The sequence below is a fragment of the Rutidosis leptorrhynchoides genome, chromosome 8 (assembly GCF_046630445.1).
Source record: "Rutidosis leptorrhynchoides isolate AG116_Rl617_1_P2 chromosome 8, CSIRO_AGI_Rlap_v1, whole genome shotgun sequence".
NCBI lineage: Eukaryota > Viridiplantae > Streptophyta > Magnoliopsida > Asterales > Asteraceae > Rutidosis > Rutidosis leptorrhynchoides.
In genome coordinates this window covers 347949258-347970898 of record NC_092340.1, presented here as the reverse complement: position 1 = coordinate 347970898, position 21641 = coordinate 347949258, and the positions used below count along the sequence as shown (strand labels likewise).

At 34.0% G+C, this 21641-nt stretch overlaps 2 protein-coding genes across 3 annotated transcripts; both read left to right on the top strand.

Moving 5' to 3' along the window:
• Positions 1–6420: 6420 nt before the first annotated feature.
• LOC139863082 (NDR1/HIN1-like protein 10) lies at positions 6421–7428 on the top strand. The gene has a single exon (XM_071851727.1). The coding sequence runs from the start codon at positions 6475–6477 to the stop codon at positions 7219–7221; it is 747 nt and encodes a 248-aa protein (XP_071707828.1). The 5' UTR covers positions 6421–6474; the 3' UTR covers positions 7222–7428.
• A 3760-nt stretch (positions 7429–11188) lies between these two features.
• Positions 11189–14704, top strand: LOC139862733 (calmodulin-7-like). 2 transcript variants are annotated; one of them, XM_071851357.1, is made up of 4 exons: positions 11189–11381; positions 12136–12505; positions 13824–13841; positions 14524–14704. In XM_071851357.1, the coding sequence occupies exons 1-4, from the start codon at positions 11306–11308 to the stop codon at positions 14612–14614; spliced, it is 555 nt and encodes a 184-aa protein (XP_071707458.1). In that variant the 5' UTR covers positions 11189–11305; the 3' UTR covers positions 14615–14704. The 2 variants fall into 2 exon arrangements, with proteins under 2 accessions (XP_071707458.1, XP_071707459.1); XM_071851358.1 differs by lacking the exon at positions 13824–13841 and having other exon boundaries at positions 11190–11381.
• The last annotated feature ends 6937 nt before the right edge of the window (positions 14705–21641 follow it).

Genomic DNA, 21641 nt, shown 5'->3' with positions numbered 1-21641 from the left:
AACCACCTATATCAAACATAGGCACAAAACAATAATTCTCTAGAAGAGAATCCGACACACACCTCCCTTAACCGAAGGATTTCACCTTGCTCACCAAACACGTCCATTATCTCTCAACGAGATTTACCACATTACCACCTCGGTGATAATTCAAATCCAAACCATAAGTACAATTTATCCGAAATTGTAATCTACCAAAAGCATCATCCGAAATCTCACACTAAAACTTCCTCGTGCGGGAGTGTAACTCCCCCACTTGGAACTACGTCCCATATCCACAACTCGTACAACCGTAAAATGCTACCAAAGGTAGACTATACAAACGATTGGGCTCACACGACCCATCACCATATCTTGCTCCAGCCTTGAGCACACGAAGGATTTCAATCAATCCTTAAACACTTCGAACAAAAAGTGTACCACGATTACACAAACCACACCCTCGCAATCATCTAATTGCTCTAGTTTGTCAATTTCCACCTAGTCACTCATGTACCTAAGGGTTTCACTCCGGTACCCTAAGTACAATGTAACCGCAACACAATCGGAGTTAAACATCACGCTAGTAGGTATAAAAGAGGCACCTACTGTCGCGTCACGTAGACTCCTTCACCAAACATACATCGTGATCCAGAACACTCGATCTCAAGGTTTTCCAACCACCCGACGAACCTCATGGTTCATCAACTTCCACACTATAGCGAACACGCGCTTAACAATCAAACACCAAAACCCATTTCCATGGCTTGGTAGAAACATCACCCAAATACTAAGGAATGCTTGGTTGCACCAAGTCTTACACCCTTCGCCCATTAATCACAACATCACCATAGGGTACTTCCATTAGGAACGTCACCCATAACAACAATATGCACAACACAAGGCATTTTACATACTCAAATTCAACGGCACTTAATAAATAATCAAAGAACATAATTATTAAAATGAAACGTACCTTAACGTCTCCTTGCCGCACCCGTCCCCGCTAACTTGGGACATTCCGACTTACGATGTCCTTCTTCTTGGCAGTTGAAGCACACCATGCCGTCACCCTTTGGTACCGAACATTCCCAAGACTTGTGACCCCTCATGCCACAATTTTAACATCTAGATGCACTAGAATCCGGTATACCCGTCCGCGTACCACCCGTGCTCACACTCGGACTCTTAGTCCTCTTACTCGGAGCACCATACGAAACAACCCTTCTCTCACTTGAAGGTTCACCAATCTTTGATCGCGTATACGACTCGAAACCTCTAGCCACGTCGAATAATTCCGCAAAAGATTTCGCGCGACCCCGGATAATCTTATTCTTCAAGTCATCATTCAAGGTTCGATAGAAATCTTGCATCAACAAATTATCATTCCCCAAATACTCCGGGCAAAAATGAGCCTTCGCCATAAAGGTCGTCTTGAGAGTATTCAAATCCATAGAACCCTGTTGCAAATTTCGCAACTCATTACGCATTTCCGACAAATCGGCTGAAGTCCGGAACTCCTCAAAGAATTCCTTCTTAAACCCGTCCCATGATAACGCCATAAACGTTTCACCACCGACAAGATCAATCTTGCCATCCAACCAATCCTTCGCCCTACCCCGCAACAAACTAGTAGCGAGTCTCGTCTTCTTCTCAGGAGGGCATTCAATAGTACGAAAACACCCTTCGACATCCGAGATCCAAGTTGTGCTTACCAAAGGATCCGGTTTCCCGTCATACATCGGGGGTTTAGTCCTCATGAAGCTCTTAAGGCAACGCTCCATTTCACTACTACCCCGAAATTCGGAATACTTCCTATCCATTTCTTCTCGAAACGCACTCATTTGCTCCGCAACGGCGGCCGCAACTCTAGAGTTAAACTCCTCCTCATTCGTCTCGATCTCGTTTCGCGTCGTCATTCTAAAGAATACAAAACGATTAGTCCACGAACGTATAAAACAACACGCATAACACCGCCCCATCTTGCTCAACACTCGTCGTACATCACTTGTTAGACACGATTTGCACAAGTAATAAGGTTTGCAAGTCCTTATTACGCACACACGTCGTCTCAACTCGTTAGTACAACGACCGCCTCGCTCGATGATGTAACCAACACAACGACGATTCCACGCGATATAAACACACGCAAGGGAATATCATCACAACACAAGCCAAAAATCCTAGTTAGTCCACCTACAAACAAGGCACTAACTATAACCCTTTCCGACCCGTTCACCTACAAGTCCCGCAACCAATAAGCACACACAAAAGTCTAAGTCTAGGCACCTATCTCAAGTCGCCTAAATCCCTTAGACCATGCTCTGATACCACTTGAAACAACCCAACCCACATTAAAACCGGCCCATAAATTTTTTTCCTTTTAATACGCGTTAAATAATACTTTAGGTCCCAATTATTTTTTCCATAGACATCTTTAATTACAATAAAATGTTTAATAACCTTAAAACATTTAATACATTAGTTAATTGTCCAAACGGACATACACGACTCGACTAGTTTAGTTTCCAACCAAAACCGAGCATGGTGATTTGGGACTACGCTACCCAAATCCTAATCGAATACAAAAGCAAGATCTTCTAAGCAACCTAGCCAAGATCTCTAATCCCCAAGCTCACCCGAGCCGCCAAGCATGCGAACCTATAAAAATATCAACAACGAGAGGGTAAGCTAACGCTTAGTGAATGATAATATACTACATACATATATATGTATAAAATGGACACACCACACAATATCAAATACCGCATACCGAAACATCCATGTATAAGGCAACTACCCTAAGCATACCGTCCGATCTCTAAGCAACAAGCTAAAGATATCAACAAAGTATAAGTTCACCAACGACGATGTGAACAACGCCAATAAGCTACACCCGGAGGGTTAGCTACAACACAACATTACATTAATATATATAACAATATAAAATGAATAAGGTTAACCCCTTAACCCATTACCGAATACCAAACGCTACGATGAAGATTGGCCGAACTACACGAGCCTTAGTAATCCGAAACCACACGAGATTACTATCTTCACAACATCGAGGTTGGCCGAACTACACGAGCCTTAGTGAATCCGAAAACACACGAGATCACTACCTCAATAAGATGACCGAACTACACGCGTCATCATGAGTCCGAACTACACGAGACTCACTTCCAATAAGATGACCGAACTACACTCGTCATCGTGAATCCGAACTACACGCGATTCACTTCTCAACATCAAAACCCACGATCACGGGATTATAAAATCCACCACATCAGGGTCATCCACTTCACAACAATATCAACCCTTCGCCATTGGGGTTATAACATGCAAATCACAACCACGTGTGATAACGTACACACAAGCGTGTACCTCGCCAAAGGTGGTCAACCAAAATGCAAAACCGTGCCAATTGGACTCATACAAAAGTCCATCAAATCCACCTATATGTGAAGTGAGCTCTATAACCGAGAACCACTTCACCCGACCCGCACCCATCCTACACATACATATGCATATAGGATATTAACACTCACCTTGTCGCCTTGAAGAAAATGCTTCCAAGTAATCCGCAACTCGTCAATGGAAAGTACCTAATCCATTATCACAAATTCAACAACACACTTAGATTGGATCTACAAACCAACCCAATTCGACACTTAGTGCAATTTTGACCCAAATGCACTTCCAAGGACAAACCGCGCCCAAACTAACCAACAATCACTAACACGAGTGACAATGGTCCTAAAATGCCAATTAAACCCAATCATAGGTGTTAAACGCCTATCGTTCTCAAAATCGCCCATAAACCCTAATTTTGACCCATAAGGTCAAAATCTCACCATTTACAAGTTTTGACACCAAAACATGTTTAACTCGGTTTTATACTTCAACTTAATCCATTTTAAGTTTACAAACCTCATCAAATCGACATTCGGGTTATAATCCTCAACAAACCCTAATTTTGACTCTAGTCAAAATTAGTCAACCACGAAAACTCTAAAAGTCTCCAAAACACCAATAATCACTAATGCTAGTGATTGTACACCATTCTCAAGTCTTAAACATGTTTAAATCATTAACCAACCCAAAACCTGCCAATAACAACAATAAACCCGAATATTGGTGTTAATCTCCAATTAACAACTAAATGGGTTTCATATATGAATCATACAATCAAAAGCCCCAAATTTGAATGATGAACACGAAAATGAAATTTGGAGTTAGAGCTTACCACTAGTATCACCGTGTATCCAAGAACGAGGAGAACAACGTAGTCAACTACGCCAAAGATCAAATCCCGCTTCTTCCTTTCCAAAAATCCCTTTGAAATCAAATGGGTGTTTGAGTTTTGAGAGAAAAATGAAAAGAAAAGGAAAATGAAATTAGGAAAATGAATGAGTGGATGAGGTTAAAGCCTCAAATCTGGCTCAAACGTGAAAAGACCAAAATGCCCTTGAACTTCATTTAAAATTACAAGAATCTGGTGCAAGTTCGTGCAGTTTGCCGCGCCGCGGCCTTAAATGTCGCGCCGCGACATTTGACTAAGTCTGGTGCCTTCTTTACCACACTTTCTGATCTGAATTCTAGTTGATTGCCGCGCCGCGGCCTCATTTGTCGCGCCGCGACACACGGCGTGATCTGAGTCATTTTCTTGCATACAAGACCTCAACACCCGAACATGTCCCGAACCCTTCATACGCCTATCGTACATACACAATACACCTATAAATCATATACGGGGAAAATGGGGTGTTACATTAAATTTGGTCGGAAATTTCCGGGTTGTCACATATTGCAATATTAATTTTTGGCGCGTCGATTAATGCTATTTTGATAGAGCGGAATGCTAGGTTGTTCCAAAAGAAGTATCTATCGTGTGACAAGTTTTTTGAAGAAATTTACTCAACGGTTAGGCTCAAGATCATCGATTAGGTGGAAGGACTCTTTTCAAGTTAGACTTATGAAATCTAATTGAAAAATTCCTTAATGTTGTGTTTGATTGTTTTATTGGGGGTGCTTGTTGTTTCCGAGCTTGGCTTTTGTAGTTCGTGTGGTTGTTCGGCTTGGGGGCATGTTCATTTGACCGTTTTGTGCTTCGTTGTATCATTTGTTTCGTTAATATATTTACTAGGTATCAACCCTTTACCCAAAATTAATCACCTCAAGTGAAGATAATCGAATTTATTACGAGTATTAGATTTTTGTTCCATATCACTTGGTGACAGTCCGACAAAAATATAATCTGAATCAGCAAGATATCAATCAAGTGATTAGTAAACGTATGAGAATATATTTTTCAACAGTGTCGCTAACCCTTTGAATGTAAAAACTCTTGATCCGACATGATAGTAACTCTTAAACAAAACCTATGGGACATAATATGTTGAAGATATATAATGTATGAAAGCGTCCATCTCGACATTGTACATTGGAAAGAACTCAACCATCGTTGATTAAGATTCCAAAGTTTAAAGACTACTGAATATATCGAAAAATCAAAAGATTTGAATCGACATTCATATTTAGGGGAAGCTCGGAGGGGGAGCAACCCGATCAACCGCTCGAGAAACGGGGTTTTCATGGGCTCAATATTTTTTTAACAATTAAAATGCTCCTCCAAACAACTAAATACTTTTAAAACTCTAACAGATACGAAGTATAAGCTAACAGTAAGCATCTAGTGTTTCCAAACATTACTTTATATTATATTCAATTTTTCAAGGCTCATTTTGTTACGTAGATTTAGCCTAAGTAAAATATATATATCAACCGTGATAAGCAATTAAGCCCAATAAACTTTAAATGAATAAACACGAAGTAATTAAGGTTAAGTCACACCACAAAAGCTTGACTTGAAGCTAACAATCCCACAAGACAAACTGACAAATAAGTTTCTTAATAAACAAAAACAATGAATATTACAATCTTATGATTACCAACAACAAAATACGAAGTACATTTAAATGTTGTATATGAGCAATATGAACTTAATGTTAACAAAAATCATGTTGTAAGATGCTAACAACAATGACCGCCCAATCAAATATTTATTATGATAATGTTTTAGGCGTTGCATAAAGTTGTCTGCATCCATTAGCGAGAAGTTAAGAGTTCGACTCTCGTGAGGTGCAGTATTGCATACAAGGTTGCCCTTTAACCTTGAATTTCACTCAAGGGTGTCTTCATGGACAGTAGTTGGGGCGGTTTATGCAACTGGTAAAGGTTAACGCGTGAGTGGTGAACTCCTGAGTGATCCCGACTGCTCTTCCACAAAAAAAAAGTTCTTTAATTTTTTTTTTTAACGACAAACTTGCATCGGTATTCGTGTATATTTTTTTTATGAGCATCTTTACAATATCACTATGATAATCACTTTTAAACAGCTCATCATGTGCTCTTTCCGCCAAATCACACCTGATACAACGTGTAGACTGTACATATAGTTTCCACCGCCAATTTCCCCAAACCCCAAAATTTTCAATGGTGGATCCGACCCGACCTGTTACCGGCTACCCAGCTCCACCACCTACTTCCAACGGCTACCCTCCACCTCCTCCGGGCACTGCCTACCCTTATGCCGCCCAACCACAACCACAACAAAGTCACTACTTCAATGTTTCATCAAACCCTTACTACTCAAACCCTTACGCAAATCAACAACGCGCCACCTTCCTCCGCCGCATCTTCACCATATTCATCGCCTGTTTCATCATCACCGGAACTATCGGTTTCATCATGTGGCTAATTCTCCATCCACAAGTTCCCCAATTTCGTGTTGAAACCCTAACCCTAACTAACTTCAACATCTCATCAAATTTGCTTTCAGGTAATTGGGATGCTAAACTCACTGCACGTAACCCTAACTCTAAGATCACGTTGTATTATGATCATATTGAAGCTGCCGTGTTTTATAAATCAGAATCGATTGCTGAAACTACGCTGGCACCGTTTGTTCAAGGGAAGAAGAATGAGACGAATGTTAGGGCGACTTTTGCTTTGTTATCCGCGTATGTAAACGATCGAAATGGGATTAATAGTGATCGGGCTCGTGGCACGATTGATTTTAATTTGAGGATGGTAGCTAGGGTTAGGTTTAAAGCTAGTGCTTGGTGGACTAGAAGAAGGATTTTGAGGATATTTTGCCCTAATTTGTCGGTTGGTATCTCAGGCAATAGTACAGGTGGATCTTTAACTGGTGGATCTCAGAATTGCAAGGTGGGACTGTGAGGTTAGAGGTGATGATTTCGAAGGTACTTTTTACAATGCTTCTTTAGTGGAAATGTACTGACCTCTAATGTATAGGTAAATTTTGTATCTTTGAGTTGAATTCAATCGCATATAGTTTGGATATATTTTTATTTCAAAATCGTTTTTTCATGCTTGAAGTACTTTCGGCGTTTCACTCTTAACGATATCGTAGTGACCCTTTTGATCATGAAGTTTAGGTTTACATCTTTGAGATGAGACAATTGTATATTTGTGATAGTTGAGTGAGCGAGTGAAATAGTGTAGTGATTGATTCTTCGAAATATGATGAAATCATTTAAAACTTTAATCAAAATTCTTGATATTCTTGTAAAGAGCATATAGTTTTCTTGAATATACCAATTAGTTACTACTCTCACGTACTAAGGTACGAGGTTTATAAGATCACATCTAGCCGTGGAATATATTAGCTACGTTATCATCTATTTTCTTGACAGAAGGTGTCGGAAATATATTTTTACCCAGTTTAGCAATGAAGTAGATGTTGCAGCATCAAGAGAGCATAAACGACAATGTGTATTAGAATCTCGATTTGTCGTTTTTATGTAAACATATGTAATCCACATTATGTGGAAGATTTTTATGATTTCCAATAGGATTATTGTGCATTAGTAGAATTAATCGAAGCACCAATAGCTGTCTGTAAGTTTGTAAACTCCTCCCCGTCGTCCTGCATCAATTCATGTTTCACCAAATCGATGGAAATACCTAATCTAAGGTGGCGATTTTGACCCATTTGATTATGCACTCTACTTCTAACCCTTGAATCAAAGATTTTTTTTTTTTTTATTTGCAGCGTAAGTTTGGACCAAAAGTATTCCGTGTCAACTGTAGCTTTCGTGTACAAAATCTGTTACCTAATCCATTTCCCCACAGCCCCACCGATTTTGCTACATCTAACCAAATGGTCAAATATACATATCATTGATGGAAACTGGAACTTTGTGGTGGGGTAACGCTGAGCGCAAAAGAGCCTACAGAACATTAACATAATAACGTGTCTATAATATAATCACAAATTCTAAAGGCTTATAGTTCATCAACATAATCTAGTTGCATGACTATTATGTCTCCACATATATGAATGTAATTTATAATAAGCAATGGAAGTGTTTTTATTTATCTCCTCTTCCACCTGATATACCTACTTTTTTAGGCAGACAAGCGATTGGTTAAAAAACACCCTCTATTCTCGTTGACAAAAAAGTTAATACGCATACAACATTAGATGAATTTTAAAAGAATAATGGATGAAGGTTAAAAGCAAGGTTGTAAAACTCGCGACTCGGGGAGTACTCGGCCGGAGGTTTTTGAGGAGTAATCGGCTACTCGGGGAGAACTCGGATGAGTACTCGGATGTTGACTTTTGTTGACTTTTCTAATATAACTAAATATTTTCAATATATTATTAGCTATAAACAAACATTTTATAAATATATATGTTAAATATATAAAATTTTATAAATATATATGTAAAGTTTAGTTACATATAAATATTTGTTTTAATTGGAGGGGTTAGATTTGTATCTATTTGATAATGAAGAAGAAAGAAAAACTAAATTAAGGTGTTAAAATCTATAACAGTTAAATTTTAGGGGATTTAAATGTAAATTAAAAAATAATAAAATGAGTGTTATTTTAGAAACCCTAATCAACCAGCCGCATCATTCTTCACCTAACGCTACATCTTCCCTTCTTCTTCTTCAACCTTAGCTCATTCACCAAACCCTAAATTATTTGTTTAAGAGTCTTCATGAATGGAAATCGAGACATTACAGGTATGTTCCTTCAATTCGTTCTTTCTAAACAAACAAACACATCAAATCGTCTCCTGTTTTCCTTCATCTTTTCACTGAGTTTTCCGATATTGTTGACCACCGTTGACCGGCGTTGACCGGCGTTGACCGAGTAATTGGACGAGTTAGACACCGATTACTCGTTTTGTTCTTCCAACTGAGTAATCGCCGATTACTCGGCCGAGTTGGCCGAGTTTTACAACCATGGTTAAAAGTAAATCATTTTGCTTGATAATTTGTTGTTATAATTCTAGATTTTATTCTAAAAGAAAAGGAAATACGGAGTATAAGATATGTGAGCGCATGAATGACATTTCAGGATGGCAAATGTGGAAAGAAGTGCTAGAATCCAATTATATTTCTAAATCAAATTCAAGAAATGTTATACACTTATACTCCGTATCATTAATTGTGAAATTAAAGAAACAAAAAATATTTATTAGCTGCATTGCATGTACATCCCCGATTCCTTATTGGCATATATCAACAAGATGAAAAAGCAGTGATACATCGTTAAGCGCAATTGAGCAGAGCTGGAAAGATGGACATGTTAATTCTTAACGCAGGTTAGATAACAAACCCAGACAAGTTCGGGTTTGAACAAGTCTTTTGGTAAGGGTCAAAAACAAGTTGGGCCAGGTTGAGAAGCAAGCAAATCTATTTTCTAACATTTGATAAACAATTTACACGTTAGTATGATTACAAAAACAATATTGCAGTTTACTAGGTTAAATTCTTGAAAGTCCGAATAAAACAAGTTAAGAGGTTGTATTCGTTTGAGATATCGAGCAACATTCACCTCGTTTGGACTAGTTGACCATATTGTAGATACATGCCAAAATAGCAGCATTTGGTGAATGGGAAGCAGAATACCAAGTACAATGTTTTATTGGTATCCAAATTGGAATTGGAAATCATATAATAGAGAAGTGTTTATACAAAATTACATATCACTACGCTACAAGAAAAAGACTATTTATAGGCCAAAAAGTATGATACTAACTCAAAACCACAATTCCACAAGGTGTCATTAGAAGAAGACTCAATGAAGGTGGTAATATCTTGAAAGTCTATGTCAAGAGAGACAACTCGAATCTGAAAGACTTCAGAAGTTGCAAACATTAGCGAACTTTAGGTCACATCATAACTGTGAACAAGAATTAAATAGGTTGCGTTTATTGGCAATTGGCAAAGCCAATAAGAGAAGTATGTTGCTACCAAAGCAAACATTAGATGAAAGTACCCAAACCTATGTGTTATATAGAAACAAAATAATTACATATAAAATTCACATTGGTATTCAAATTCATGTTATCATTGTAAGATATCTTCAAATGTTCATAATTGGTAACCACATGCTACAAGAAATTTGAAAATTAGACACAACACTTTTCGGGACGACACATGTCATCCAGAAAAAAGGCTACGCGATAAAATTTTCATCTCCTTCTTCTGAAATGTTGACTAGTCCTTTCGGGAGTCCCGAAAAATATATTTATTTTAATTTTTTTTTGCTGAAATAAAATAGCTCCAAAAAGCGAAAAATTTCGCGCATCCGGGCAACATGTCGTCCTACATAGCTTCTGCATGAGCTTCCAATTTGTTTTGGTTTATGGGGTGCGCCACACACCATATTGTGAACATATCACAAACTTTGATTCATCATATATATAACTCGGGTTTATTTATCATTTCTTAATGTCTTTATAAAAGAGAACATTTGTTAGAATCAAATCTTCAGTATGATCAACAGAATAACATAATAACTTCTATCTATAGTGACTTTATATAAAAGTAGAATGAATAAAATCATGATTAAATAAACATTAAAATCACACGTTTCCGGTATTGAGGGGTTGATGAAGAAAGCATCTTATACTTACTTTGTAAAGAAAAAAAAAAAAAAAACAGGACGAATAAATAGCAGCATATTAATCATGGAGGTCACCTTTGGAAAAAGCGATATAAAGACAAGGTCAATTTAGTAATTAAAAAATTAACTAATTGACTACTAGCTGTAAAAGAAAGGGATCGGATACTGTAAAAATTAATTTTATCTAATTTAAATTAAAAAATCAAATTAAAACAATTAAAATAAAATCAAATCAAATCAAATTAAATCAAAATCAAAATCAGTCTTTTACTTCTATAAATAGGTTCGCTAGCTCCATACTCTCATCAAATTTCAACCCACTGCAAATCCCTTCTTTTTATTTCTTTTGTTTTTAATCTCCGATTTACTGAAAAAAATGGCAGATCAGCTCACCGATGACCAGATCTCTGAATTCAAAGAAGCTTTTAGCCTGTTTGATAAAGATGGAGATGGTTAGCTTTCTTGTATATTCTCTCAAATTTATATATACTGATTAATCAATTTGTTTGAATATTAGCTCGTTCGATTAGATATTTAATTTTGAGATCTGTGTTGTGATTCAATTGAAGTTTGACTTGATTGTTGTATTGCTTGCGTAGTTGACTTTGTTTACTACTGCGTTGACCAGCTTTTGTTAGCTGGAGGATTGTTATGATATCTTCCAAATTTATGTTATAATCATGATTTGTGTTTGCCAATTGATTTTTTTTGTATGTTTTGATTAATTTGAATTTTGAGCACTTTTCATATCCTGTAATTGTTTTGCTGGTTTGTTATTTTGCTGCCTGTAAGGTGTTCGATGAAATGCCTAGGCGATAACTGGCTACCAGATGATGTTGTGTAAGTAGAATAACACGAAAAGTTATTGCAAATGGAGTAACAGTCGAAAAGAAATTAAAATTAATGCATACTAAACTTTGTCTATTTGCATATTGCTAGATCTATTTTAGTTCAACGATGTCATTTTTTACAATTAATCGATATTGAAAATGAAGTTGTTCGTTACAGTATTTGGTTACTGACTTACTGAATAAGTTAGAATGCTAATGTGCATTTGATTCATGATTTCTACTTAAAATGTTGTTCTTATGATCTGAAGTTTTAGTAAACTTGCACATTTTTTTCAATATTCTGCTATAATAATAAAATTTACGATGTGAAGGAAGTGGTGATGGAAGAAGTTTGTTTGTGTGTATGGTATTGCAGGTTGTATCACTACCAAGGAGCTCGGGACAGTTATGCGATCCCTTGGACAAAACCCAACAGAAGCTGAACTTCAGGACATGATCAATGAGGTCGATGCTGATGGAAACGGTACTATTGATTTCCCCGAGTTCCTTAATCTTATGGCCAGGAAGATGAAGGACACTGACTCTGAGGAGGAGCTTAAGGAGGCTTTCAGGGTCTTCGATAAGGACCAGAACGGTTTCATTTCTGCAGCTGAGCTTCGTCATGTTATGACAAACCTCGGTGAGAAGCTCACCGATGAGGAAGTTGATGAGATGATTCGTGAGGCTGATGTCGATGGTGATGGTCAGATCAACTATGAGGAATTCGTCAAGATCATGATGGCCAAGTGAGGACCTTCAATCACTTACTAAAACGTAAAAAAATTTATAAGTTAATGTTTTTATTTACTCCTGGTAGGATTCATTTCATAACTTGAATGTTTCTTGGGTGGTTTTCGGTTTATTCTGTTTGCCTTTCTTCTATGTATCTTTGCCTGTTTGCTCTTTAGCTTCTTGAGTAGTTTCTTCTTGCTTCCTCTTTTTGTGTTATAAACCTAAAACGAATTTGTCGGTCTTAATTATTAATTAACTTGTTCGTGGTACGTTTTTTGCATAAGTGCTTGCTATCCATGATATTATTACTTAACTGGGATGATCTTTTATTGCCAGAAAAGTCAGCAGCTTAAGATGTTGACACAAAGGTGATGCCTAAAACTTGTGTTTTATTTGTGCTTTATATTTGTTCATTTTTTGCAGTTAGTATATGGGTCTTGATCAGACTTGGCTTTCATTGTGAATATGAATAATGATACGATGTTTATGAATTTGTTCCTTGCCATATGTGCTCAACTCCACTAGATAAAACGTTTTATAAAAGATAATGATAATGATGTTTTACTTCTTCAATGCTACTTGAGAAAAAAAACTATACCAGTAGTCCCTCATAAAAGCCGGGCCTCTAACCACTTGGGCAGTGCTCAAGTGGCCACCAGACGTCTTAATGAAGTTGTAGGTCTCGGGTTCAATCCTTGGCAATGTCCTCTTGAGCCCAATTAGGGATTTACGGTGGAAGTTGCTTTACCTGGTATCGGAGTGACGTGTGGGTTCCCGATGTTCGAGGGGTGCATGTTTTGGGGAGCCAATGTGCTCGTTCATAAGGGGTTCTTGTTACCAAAAAAAAGAAGTTGGCCTTCTACAACTTGGATATGGGACTATTCGTGTCAACTCTCTCATTTTCCTAAAAAAAAAAAAAATTTTGGTTTTTAAGCTCTCCTGTTTCATAGTTTTTCAACATAAAAATTATATTACCAATTTATATTAACGAATGATGTGAAATTGAGTCGTTGAATCTCTAGCGGATGATAACAATAGATACCATGACGATGATGCGAAGTTAAGTAATCTTAATAACTTTCTTACAAGGTTCAAGTATATAAAGTTGTAGGCTTGAACCAAGTGTATTCGATCAACCAAAATCATAAATACAAGATTCTTGGATTGAAGAAGACACCAACTACGAAACATATACGCGCCTATTGAAGAATAACCCGAAACTTAAAGTTGTGTGTCTGCTAGTTTGTGTTTTTCTCTTATTGTTTATTTTCTCATCGTGTGTTTTTGTTTTGTTTCATTTCCATGGGAATGATTTTTCTCAACCATCGCAAGGATGCAAAGAAAACGACGGTGACTTCATTGTTCTTCATCTTAATCACAGAAATTTAATTTAGTACGAACTATAAAATTGCTTCGTAAAACTCTAAAAATAGGCTGAAGTAAATCTTCGAATGAATCAAATTGCTTATAGCAAGTTCGATTGTAGGGAAAAACATTTTGCAAACAAGGTGTCACTTGAACTTCTAGTAGTCGAGTTTTGCTTTTTCCATAAACATGTAGATTGTAGGAGCAAAACTGTTACGTTCACCCTGTCAAAAGGATTGATAGGATAGTGATATTTTCAAAATTGAGTGTGATAAATCCACTCATTAATTGTGTATTATACATGTATAACTTATGCACAATCATTGTCGATTTGTCAAATTAACTTATGAGTAACATGTTTTCATGATCTTTTTGTCTATAATTTCCGACTCTTAAGTTACAAACATTGTGTTCTCTAGGTAAAATTTACAAGACAAACAAGAAAATGTGGTTTTATGTTTTCCAAATTGAGTCTCCCTACTACGCCACCTTTGTGTATGTGTCACCTATCAACTTGAATACGAATTTGGCAGCTTTAAAGAGTTTTTTTTTTTTTTTTTTTTTTCATAGTACAAGGTTAAATTAGCCTTCTTTTTAGCTTTGAATGAAATCTAAGTTAAATTAACACTTGAGATTACTAATCCCGCCCACATTATACTTACTACAGAAAGAGAAGAAAGCAAGGAATGACGCAAACAAGAAACAAGGCACCAAAGAGCGGTTGGAGAAAGGCTCGTGGGGGTTGTGTTATTCTTTGATTATACGGAGTTAGTGTCTAAAATAACTGAATCGAATGCGATTATAGTAGGTTGTATTGGCATATTAAAAACATAATCTGACAAAAAAAACTTCAAAATGCTTTCAGAAATGGAAAAATATAAGTAGTATTTTATTGTGACTTGAGTATTGAGTTTGATGTGGTTTGATGGTCTTCTTTGTGTTAGGAATAAAGCATGTGAGCCCTGATAAGACTTGATAACCCGAAGTTATCAAACCCACTTACAAATAAATGAAAATAGTTGATGTATACGAAGAAACTAGCAAAAACGATAAAGACAAGAGAATTTAACGAGGTTATATGTAATCACGAATGATTACTTTAATCCTCGATCACCAAAGAGAGTTCTTTTATTGATAATTTTCGTGGATACATGTATGAGTTACAATAAGATGTTTAAATAGACAAAACTAAACAAGGAAATAGCTTTGGGAGCAAGAAAACCCGATTCTGAAAAACTTCTCCCCGTCACACCCGTGTTGCAGTCGCAACACATGCATCGCGGTTGCGATGCAGTTGTTTTCAGGACCTGTTTCGACTGCCACCTTGTCACCATCGCGAGAGCCTCATCCTGGTCGCGACATGCTTGCTCCAGAAAAACGTTTCCTTGTTTAATTCGCGTCGCACTCCTAACACTTAGGTAAAATAATTGAAATGAATAGGATTTGTAAGTTGTAACGTTTAATTTGAATATGTGGACCACAATTGAAATTTACAATGGGTTAGAACTAGGGAAGATAAAAAATATTGGTTAAAATATATCGTACAAACTACAAAAACATTTAAGCCACCTGGGTTGTGGCATGTGTCATGCATGTTTGTTGGACTAAGGGCGTGTTTGATAAAACTAAATGATTTAGTGCTGAATGATTCAGAATCTGAATGGTCCAGAGCCTCTGAATAAGGTTTGCTCTGAATGAAAATAAGTTGTTTGATAATAATTTAGAATGAACGATATGAACTGACTAAAACTACCTTATTAACGTGTGACATGAATAAAAAATTCAATATACTTGTTAGTTGGGTGATCAGGATATGATTTGAGAAGAATATTATAGATAATTTAGGTTCTTAATGGTTAAGAGAGTGTTTCATCTCTGAATGGTTCAGAGCTGAATTCTGAATCATTCAGCACCATATGTCATTCAGAGGTCAGAAACAAACGCACTGAATGCTGAATGGTTCAGCATTCAGTGCTGAACCATTCCACTAAGAGGTAAACAAACGCACCCTAAATTAGATTACATAAGTTTATTGTTATCTTCTCTTTGGTAGCAGAAGATTATTAGATTACATAAGTTTATTGTTATCTTCTCTTTGTTTTTATTAAAGGCAAACTCACGTATTATACGAGTATTCGCAAAATTTCAGGTCACAAATTACTTTTCAGTCATCAACGATTATTTTGGTCTTGAGACCTTGCGACTATAGCCAAAAACGGAATACACAAGGCCACAAGAGACTCTTGTAAATGCCAAAACCCAGATATGCAAGGTCACACGCTACTCTTGCGAAAACTCTGACCTCTAAACTTTATATATTGTAACTTTTAACTTCGATTTAGTCACCATATCTTTTGAATTCGTGTATCATTTTGAGTTATATATGTTATGGAGCAAAATGTAATACTATGTAATTCACCTTATAAATTTGTATCTAAATAAGAGGGTGTTTGGGGTTGCGTTTTGATAGCGATTTTTTATTATCACAGTTGTAAAACGTAAATAATATATTTATAGTGTTTGACGAGTAATATTTGAAAATTGATTAGTTGTGCTTTAGTAGGTTCAGAACGTGATTTCGATACAACATGGAAGCTACTGCACCAAGACTTTTTTTTTTTTTTTTTTAAAGCTACGAATAAGTCATATATTCTCAATTTTGTTTCGATGTATGTTGTATACCCAAAATAATACTAGTGTATGTTATGAACTTTTTGTTTATGTGCCATTATCAACATCTATAAAGTTTTTACCTGATAAATAAAGTATTTGTTCAACATGTTAACGTCGTTAATTTTTTCGCTAAAATTGAGTCATGGACATCTTTTTCTTTTTATTTTTTTCTCCTTTACATTTAACTTATCATTTTCACCTTCAATTTAGCCATCTTCATCTTCGTCACCAAAAATTATATTGTAAACACTAATCTTGAAAAATGATTTGGCTTAACGGGCTTTTTAACTTCTATTAGTCTCAGGAACTGCACAGGCAAAATGAGCAAACCACGTGGACTGTTCGTGTAATTTTTTCAGTTAAAAAAATGACATATAATTAGTTTTACCGGTCTAGCAGGTAACTGGTCACATTTTGTATAACACTAATCTTGAAAAAGATTTGACTTAACGGGCCTTTTTAACGTCCGTTAGTCTTAGGGACCGCACACGCATCATGAGCAAGTCACATGGACAGTTCGTGTAATTATTTCAGTTTAAAAAATAACATATAAATAGTTTTACCGATCTAGCAGGTAATCGGTCACATTTTGTTTACATTTACACATCTTTAAATTTTATAACCTACAATAGTATCTTTCGAGATATATAGCCTACATTGAAACAAAAGTGAAAGTATATGATATATTTGTAGCTTTATTCTTTCTTTTTTTTAACATCAAATTTTATTTCATTATAGTTGCCACCTAGTGAGAAACTAGGAAAGCAAAAAATCAAAAGATACAAAAGCTTAAAGCCTAACGAACCAACAACTATTACAATGACTTGATGAGCCACTCATCTCACCTCACATCTATATTGCCCCTATTATGAATCCAATTAAACGGAGAGTTACAAATGCAATCAAAAAGTAAGTTCTTCTTTAGCGACTTCGTGTTGTGAAAAATTGAGCCGATATCTCCATAAATATCAAAGAACGGTAGCCACGATGGTGTACAACAAATCCTTAGTCCGAGCCCGAACTTGTCACAAATCCCACCACTTAATCCATTCACTCCGCAAGTTAAACACCGAAATTTGAACATCGATCCATATCCGAATCTTATGCCATAATTCGACTGCCACGTCGCATAAGAACAAAATATGGTCCAACGATTCCACTCGACAATTGCAACTCAAACAACTTATATCTTGAATCTCAATAGCATGAGCCGATAAATTAAGCCTTGTAGGAGGAGATGATCTCGTGCCAAATGAAAGGACCCGTTCATATACATTATAAACGATTCACAATAGTTGATTACATCGCGAGGTACTTGACCTCTATATGATACATTTACAAACATTGCATTCGTTTTTTAAAAGACAAACTTTCATTACATCGAAAATTGACAGGCATGCATACCATTTCAGAATATATTCAATCTATAATTGACCTAATAATAATCTTGATGAACTCAACGACTCGAATGCAACGTCTTTTGAAATATGTCATGAATGACTCCAAGTAATATCTCTAAAATGAGCAAATGCACAACGGAAGATTTCTTTCGTACCTGAGAATAAACATGCTTTAAAGTGTCAACCAAAAGGTTGGTGAGTTCATTAGTTTATCATAAATAATGATTTCATAATTTTAATAGAGACCACAAGATTTCATATTCCCATTTCTCATAAACATCATGCATAAAAATCATTCATATGGATTGAACACCTGGTAACCGACATTAACAAGATGCATATAAGAATATCTTCTATCATTCCGGGATATCCATCGGACATGATAAAACAACATCGAAGTACTAAAGCATCCGCTACAACGGATGGGGTTTGTTGGGCCCAATAGATCTATCTTTAGGATTCGCGTCAATTAGTAGACTGGTTTACTAATTCTTAGGTTACCAAGCAAAAGGGGCATATTCGGCTTCGATCATTCAACCATAGAATGTAGTTTTGATTACTTGTGTCTATTTCGTAAAACATTTATAAAAGCAGCGCATGTATTCTCAGTCTCAAAAATATATATTGCAAAAGCATTTAAAAAGGGAGCAAATGAAACTCACAGTATTGTATTTTGTAGTAAAAATACATATGACGACATTGAACAATGCAGGGTTGGCCTCGGATTCACGAACCTATATCAATTGTATTTCTATTAAAACATATAATAGAATCTCATAATTTTATTTATTTATATATATTTCGTAGTTATATAAGATTTATATTAGATTCTATTTAAAACATATACTTTATTTTATATCTTAAATTATATGTTATATATATATTTTTTTGTATATGTATTTAAAGTGATTAATATAGTTATATTAATATCTATATATATTTAGTATTATATTATAAATACCTAATTTGTTGTATATAAGTTTTTTATATAAGAAATGTTAATATGTTTTATATATAGTTATATGGAATATTAATATAATTATAGTATATGTAATAACTATGTTTTATATACAATATATTTATTTGTTTAAAAATGATAGTTTTGATATTAATGATTTACTAATAATAATAATAATAATAATAATAATAATAATAATAACAATAATAATAATAATAATAATAATAATAATAATAATAATAATAGTGATAATAATAATAATGATAATTATAATACTAACTTTTTACAAAAGTGATACTAATACTAATATTAATGATAATAAAACTAGTTTGTGTTATTTTTATAGTAATGATAATAATGATATTCCTAATCATAATAATACCTATATCAATATCACTAATACTAATAATAATGACACTAATAATGTTTAATAATATTAATATTATTCATAATTGTAATTATATTTATAATAATAACTAACATCTATTTTAGCATTACTAATAATAACAATTCTAATACTTATAATAATAATAACATGTATTATGATAGTAATAATAGTGATTATCTTAACAATAATAACAATAACTAATAATAATAACAATAATAATAATAATATAATAATAAACATAATAATAATAACTAATAGTAATAACTAATAGTAATAATAATAGAAGAAGAAAAAATAAGAGTGTATACCCTTTTTATAGCTTTTTCCAAAAAGAAATACCCTGAGCAGAACTCGAACTCAAGACCTCTCGGTTACACCCAAACAACCAAGACCATGGTTCCATGCGTGCTTTTTCTGATTAATATCCCAACCCCAAAAATATAAACTGTGATAAATTATCATCTCCTTCCTCATCAATTTGGAACTCGACCAGGCTTACAGAACGATTACAATTCAACAACTTACAAGTTTGAATTTAAATATGTAAACGAAACAAAATTTAACTTGTTGTGATTTCATTGTTTAAAAGCAAAATAAAATAAAATATATATATATATATATATATATATATATATATATATATATATATATATATATATATATATATATATATATATATATATATATATGTGTGTGTGTGTGTGTGTGTGTGTGTGTGTATGTAAACCCGTCGCTGTATGAACAAAAAAAAAAAATGATTTTGAAATAGATGACGTTTTACACAATTGTTAAAACATGAAATAGGTTAGAAATCATTTATGAAAACTTCTCAAATCCTCAATTTAACTTGATTGATAACAGACAATTCGAATTTGTTTGAAGAACATCCTGTTGACTTTTGTTTCAAGAACTTTGACTTCAAAATTCGAATTCATTAAGATGAATTGGAACTTCGAATTTTGCAGAAAGAATTAGTAATAGATTCTTAACATAACTACATTTTTACATTTTGAAATGGGATTTGATTTCGAGGTTTTGGATGAATGGTACACGAACAGGGGAACATTTGGGTGTTCTTCAATATTTTGGTTTAATTTAATCAATATAAAGCAGATAAATGAATTGTATAAGTTGTAGTTGGTGGTAAAAAGTTATATGGATTAGTTAACACTGAAAGCGATCAATTATATAAAGTATATGCGTATCAATTTTCCTAATCAAACAAAAGAGGACAGAAAAATTCAACTACATAAAATAAATATTGAATCAGATGATTATCTGATTTGTACGAAGGATAGGGATGTGAAACGGTTTGGAGACAAAGGTATCAATCTACTACAGTCGAGCTAGATGTATAACAGGATCCAGATTATAATTTTCTGATTTTATATATAATTTGTATTACTATAAATAAGTAGATATATTAATAACAATATTAATACTAATAATAATTATTATTATATAAACAATAATGATAATAATTAATAATAATCTTAACTATATATATTGTTTAAAATAATATTATTAATAATGATGTAACAAATCAAATGTATCGATTTTTACATCTATAAATTATATGATAATATTAATAATACTGTTCTTGATATTAATATTATTATTTATGAAAATGATAATAAGAAAATTAATAATAAGAATTTTAATACATTAATTATATTTTAACTTGTAATTACATATATTTATTTTATATACTATTAATTTTATAATATTAAATATTTACATAATACATATTGTATATTTAATATTTATACATTTTAACATTATATATATCTATAGTAATAATTATGTATAAATATATATATATATATATATATATATATATATATATATATATATATATATATATATATATATATATATATATATATATATATATATATATATATTCACATTTCTATATATATGATTCGGTTTTTAAACATTAAGTTGTATTACTTAGATAAATTCAAGGTATAACATCGTACATTTAATACCTTGTTAACGTTGAAAAATTATGTTCGAAATCATTTACATTCAATAGACTCTCTAAATTTAATTAAACATCTATAAATAACAAATTTTAATTATCCTATGTTGTTTAAATTACATAATAGTTCATTAATATATTTAATTTATAATATGTAAATATTTACATATATAATTATTTATATATACATTTTTACAATTTAAAGGTTCGTGAATCGTTGGGAAATAGTCAAAAGTTAAATGAATCCATCTAAACAGTTCAAAATTTTTGTGACTTAACATTACAGACTTTGCTTATCGTGTCGAAATAAAATAAAGATCAAGTTTAAATTTGGTCGGAAATTCCCGGGTCGTCACAGTACCTACCCATTAAAGAAATTTCG

What these genes read in the sequence shown, in the direction of transcription:
- LOC139863082 (XM_071851727.1), top strand. Translation starts at nt 6,475, where the DNA reads ATGGTGGATCCGACCCGACCTGTTACCGGCTACCCAGCTCCACCACCT.
- LOC139862733 (XM_071851357.1), top strand. Translation starts at nt 11,306, where the DNA reads ATGGCAGATCAGCTCACCGATGACCAGATCTCTGAATTCAAAGAAGCT. An exon ending in GTTTGATAAAGATGGAGATG is followed by an intron (nt 11,382 to 12,135) that starts GTTAGCTTTCTT and finishes ATGGTATTGCAG; the next exon opens with GTTGTATCACTACCAAGGAG.